This window comes from Cariama cristata, unplaced genomic scaffold, assembly GCF_000690535.1.
Source record: "Cariama cristata isolate BGI_N322 unplaced genomic scaffold, ASM69053v1 scaffold28888, whole genome shotgun sequence".
NCBI classification, from domain to species: Eukaryota; Metazoa; Chordata; class Aves; order Cariamiformes; family Cariamidae; genus Cariama; species Cariama cristata.
The window spans coordinates 1-3,295 of record NW_009632084.1 but is presented as its reverse complement, the minus strand read 5'-3'; the positions used below and the strand labels follow the sequence as shown (position 1 = coordinate 3,295).

The window sequence follows — 3,295 nt, the reverse complement described above, 5'->3', positions numbered from 1 at the left end:
ACCTTCCCTCCCACCCCAACCCAGGCACCTCGTGCCCGAGGACGGCTCTCAACTCACCGCCTTGGACTTGTAGGTTTTAATGCTGTCCACGAACTTCAGCCTCTCCAGCTCGGTGTCTTCAAAGCGAGCGCCTGGGGAACGCGGGCGCAGAGAGGGGCACGGATTAGCTCCTTGGCGAGGGGAATGGGGTCCCCTCCCTCGGCATCCCCAAGGCACTCACTGAAGAGCGGGTGGATGCCCAGCTGTGGGGGACGCGGCCCAGGACCCCACCGGCATCTGCAGCCCGGGGAACACCACGTCACCTCACCGGCACCCCCCTGGAATTGTTGCAGCGGGCATGGCAGCAATCCAGGGTTTAACAGAGCAGAGCTGACAGCCATGGGGAGCTCGGTGGTGTTAAATCAGCATCCCTGACACACGGGGTGTGTCAAAGCCCCCAGCACCACCCCATTTTCCCCAGCTACACCCCAGTAATAAGAGTGTGTCGTCCCTCTGTGCAAACGCCAAGCAGAAGATGAAGAACTCCAGCACTGGCCAAGGATAAAATCACAGTGGCCACATTGCCAGTTTCCCGGCTTGGACTTATGGCCACCCCGATGACTGATGCCTGCAGCCAGGTCTGCCTTACCAGCGGGCATCTCCTGGGCACCGGCGAGGACAAGTGGGTGCCCCAGGAAGAGGTGGAGGTCAAAGACATAGGGCATCTCATCGGGAGCCACCAGCGAGTAGGCCGTGCCGCTCCGGCCAGCTCGGGCCACACGACCTGGCAAGGGGAGGAGGAGAGTGGGAAATCAGACCCAGTGCCAGCCCAGCCTGCCCCCACCCGAGCAGGGACCCACTGGTGCCCCTGGGAACCCACACACGTGACATTTACCTGGTGGGCATGGCCGGCAAGGGGCTCTGGGTTGCTGGGGAAGGGGACAAAGGGGAGCCCACCACGATGCCCTCCTAAAGGGAAGGCACCAGCCCTGCCCCCAAGAGCCCCGCAGTCCAGCTGGGAGATCAGGGACATTCCTGACACTGCTTTGTCCCCAGCCTCTCCCCTGGTGTCACAACACGCCAACCTCCTGCCCCAAAGGTATCACCACCGAGTCAGGGGCATCAGTGCCAGCCCAGCTGGCCATAGGGATGGGAAAAACAGAGGACAAGGGACATCCCCCTCACACCCTCTCTGTCACCCCCAGGTCACAAGGACCCTTGCACGGGGCACCGGCACCCACCGACGCGATGCAGGAACAGCTTGGCCTTGGCAGGGAAGCTATAGTTGATGACGTTGTCCAGCATGGGGATGTCAAGCCCGCGGGCGGCCACATCGGTGACCAGCAGCACCGGGCACTTGCTCTGGGCAAACTTGGCAATGTTGATCTTGCGGGCAGTCTGGTCCAGCGAGCTGTAGATGTGTGTGCAGCGGATGCCCTGGGCTGTCAGCAGCTGGGGAGGGGGGAAGAGAGCTCAGATCCCACCTAGGCACGTGACCTCAGCCAAGAGACAGGGCCCTCCCCTGCTCCCAGGGCCCTGAGACCCCAGGGTGCCCACCCGGACCCCCAAATCCCACTGCACTCCTCCCTCTCTCCGAAGGGTAGGTGGGTGCAGCACCTTCACGATCACATATGCTGGGATTTCTCCTTCAACCCAGTGAAACAGGGGCAGAGACTCCAGCAGGGACGTGCCCACAGATGCAGACCCCACGTGGGTCTGGGAAGGGGTCCTAGGCACCCCTGGCATGGCAGCCTGTCCTTTAACAGGGGTACATGCTGGGCACCCCCAAATGCCACTTGCCTCCTTCAGATACTCTGTGTGGTGCTTGGTGGCCACAAAGACAACCGTCTGGTCCTGGGGCTTCACCACGTTCCGGAGCAGGTGGAGCAGCACGGCCGGTTTGTCATCCCCACGCACGTGGAAGAAAGCCAGCTGCAAAGGGAGGGCAGAGCTCAGCCCCTCTGTGTCCCCACACCAGACACCGCCACCCCTCCTGTCCCCTCCTCGCGAGCTTGGAGCTGCTGCAGGGTGGCTTGCGGAGGGCGCAGAGCCCATCTCGAGTCCCCTCGGCCCCTCTCACCTTGAGCTGCTCGCTGAGCTTGGACTCCACATCCAGACGGATCAGCATCGGCTCGGTGAGACCTGTGGGATGCGGTGACACGAGGGACACGGGTCACATGTGGGATGCACCACTGGGACCAGCCCCACCCCTTGGCCGCTTGGACAAGCCTCGACCCAGCTCGTTTTGGCCAGTCCTGGGCTCAGCCCAGCTGCGGGACCACGCCGTGTCCCCGTCTCCAGGCTCCCCCCAGGTCCAGCCCTCCAGCCGCCGTCTGCCCCACGCTCCTCACCGGCCCGAGCAAACTCGACGAGCAGCTTGGGCAGCGTGGCGGAGAAGAGGACGGTCTGGTGGCAGTCCGGGAGCCGGGCGATGATCTCCTGGAGCTGCTCAGCGAAACCCATCTCAAAGAGCCTGCAGGGGAGGGGACAGGGCACATGGCAGTGCCTGTTTGGTCCCTCCGTGCCCAGCTCTGCCACCTCCCAGGGCACCTCACCCCACGTGTGGGGACATGGCCAGCCCCGGGGACCCCCGGGGACCCCGCTGACCTGTCAGCCTCGTCGAACACCACGTACTCCACGGTGTGCAGCTTCAGTTTCATCTCCACCGCCACGTGCACCAGGCGCCCGGGGGTGGCAATGATTCTGTGGGGACAGAGCTGGTGACAGGAACGGAGGACAGTGTCCCTGGACCACCTCGGGTGCAGGTCCCAAATCCGACCCAAGGAAGACCCGATGGAGATCTCCTCGTCCCCCACAGGGAGCATGGGGAGATGCTCCCAGGAACATCAGGACACATCCATCGGGCACACTGGATGATGTCCCTGGATAGGAGGTGGCTCTCGGGGGCCATTTCCCCACCAGGTCTCCTCCCCGTACCCCTACTCACATGTCGGGGTTCTCATGCAGGGCGGCGAACTGGTCCTCCATCCTGCGAGAGGGGAGAGAGGCTGGGGTGGCACGGGGCAGCTCAGCCCCTCACCGGGTTTTGGGGAGGCTTTAGGGAAGCGGGGACCGGCGGGGACATGGGGACAGCTTACTTGTCTCCTCCCAGGATCAAAGCTGTCTTCAAGCCCGTGAATTTGCCCAGCTGCAGGGTGAGAAAGAAACACATCAGGGGGGGTGTTAGAACCAAACCCCTCGCCCCTGTTGTCCCCATTGTCCCCACTCGCCCCCGTTGTCCCTCGTACCTCCTTGGTGAACTTGAGGGTCTGCAGGGCCAGCTCACGGGTGGGCGAGAGGACGAGGGCGCGTGCCC

General features: G+C 63.6%; 1 protein-coding gene across 1 annotated transcript in view; it reads right to left on the bottom strand.

Moving 5' to 3' along the window:
- The window catches only part of DDX54 (DEAD (Asp-Glu-Ala-Asp) box polypeptide 54), a gene marked incomplete at its 5' end in the record, with an annotated part of 3,897 nt that extends 610 nt beyond the window's left edge, over positions 1–3,287 (bottom strand). The window contains 12 exon segments of the mRNA XM_009706224.1: positions 12–131; positions 221–276; positions 467–530; positions 629–763; positions 1,221–1,431; positions 1,780–1,911; positions 2,060–2,121; positions 2,331–2,452; positions 2,587–2,682; positions 2,927–2,968; positions 3,078–3,127; positions 3,228–3,287. Of these exon segments, the coding sequence (XP_009704526.1) occupies positions 12–131; positions 221–276; positions 467–530; positions 629–763; positions 1,221–1,431; positions 1,780–1,911; positions 2,060–2,121; positions 2,331–2,452; positions 2,587–2,682; positions 2,927–2,968; positions 3,078–3,127; positions 3,228–3,287 (1,150 nt within the window).
- Positions 3,288–3,295: the final 8 nt, after the last annotated feature.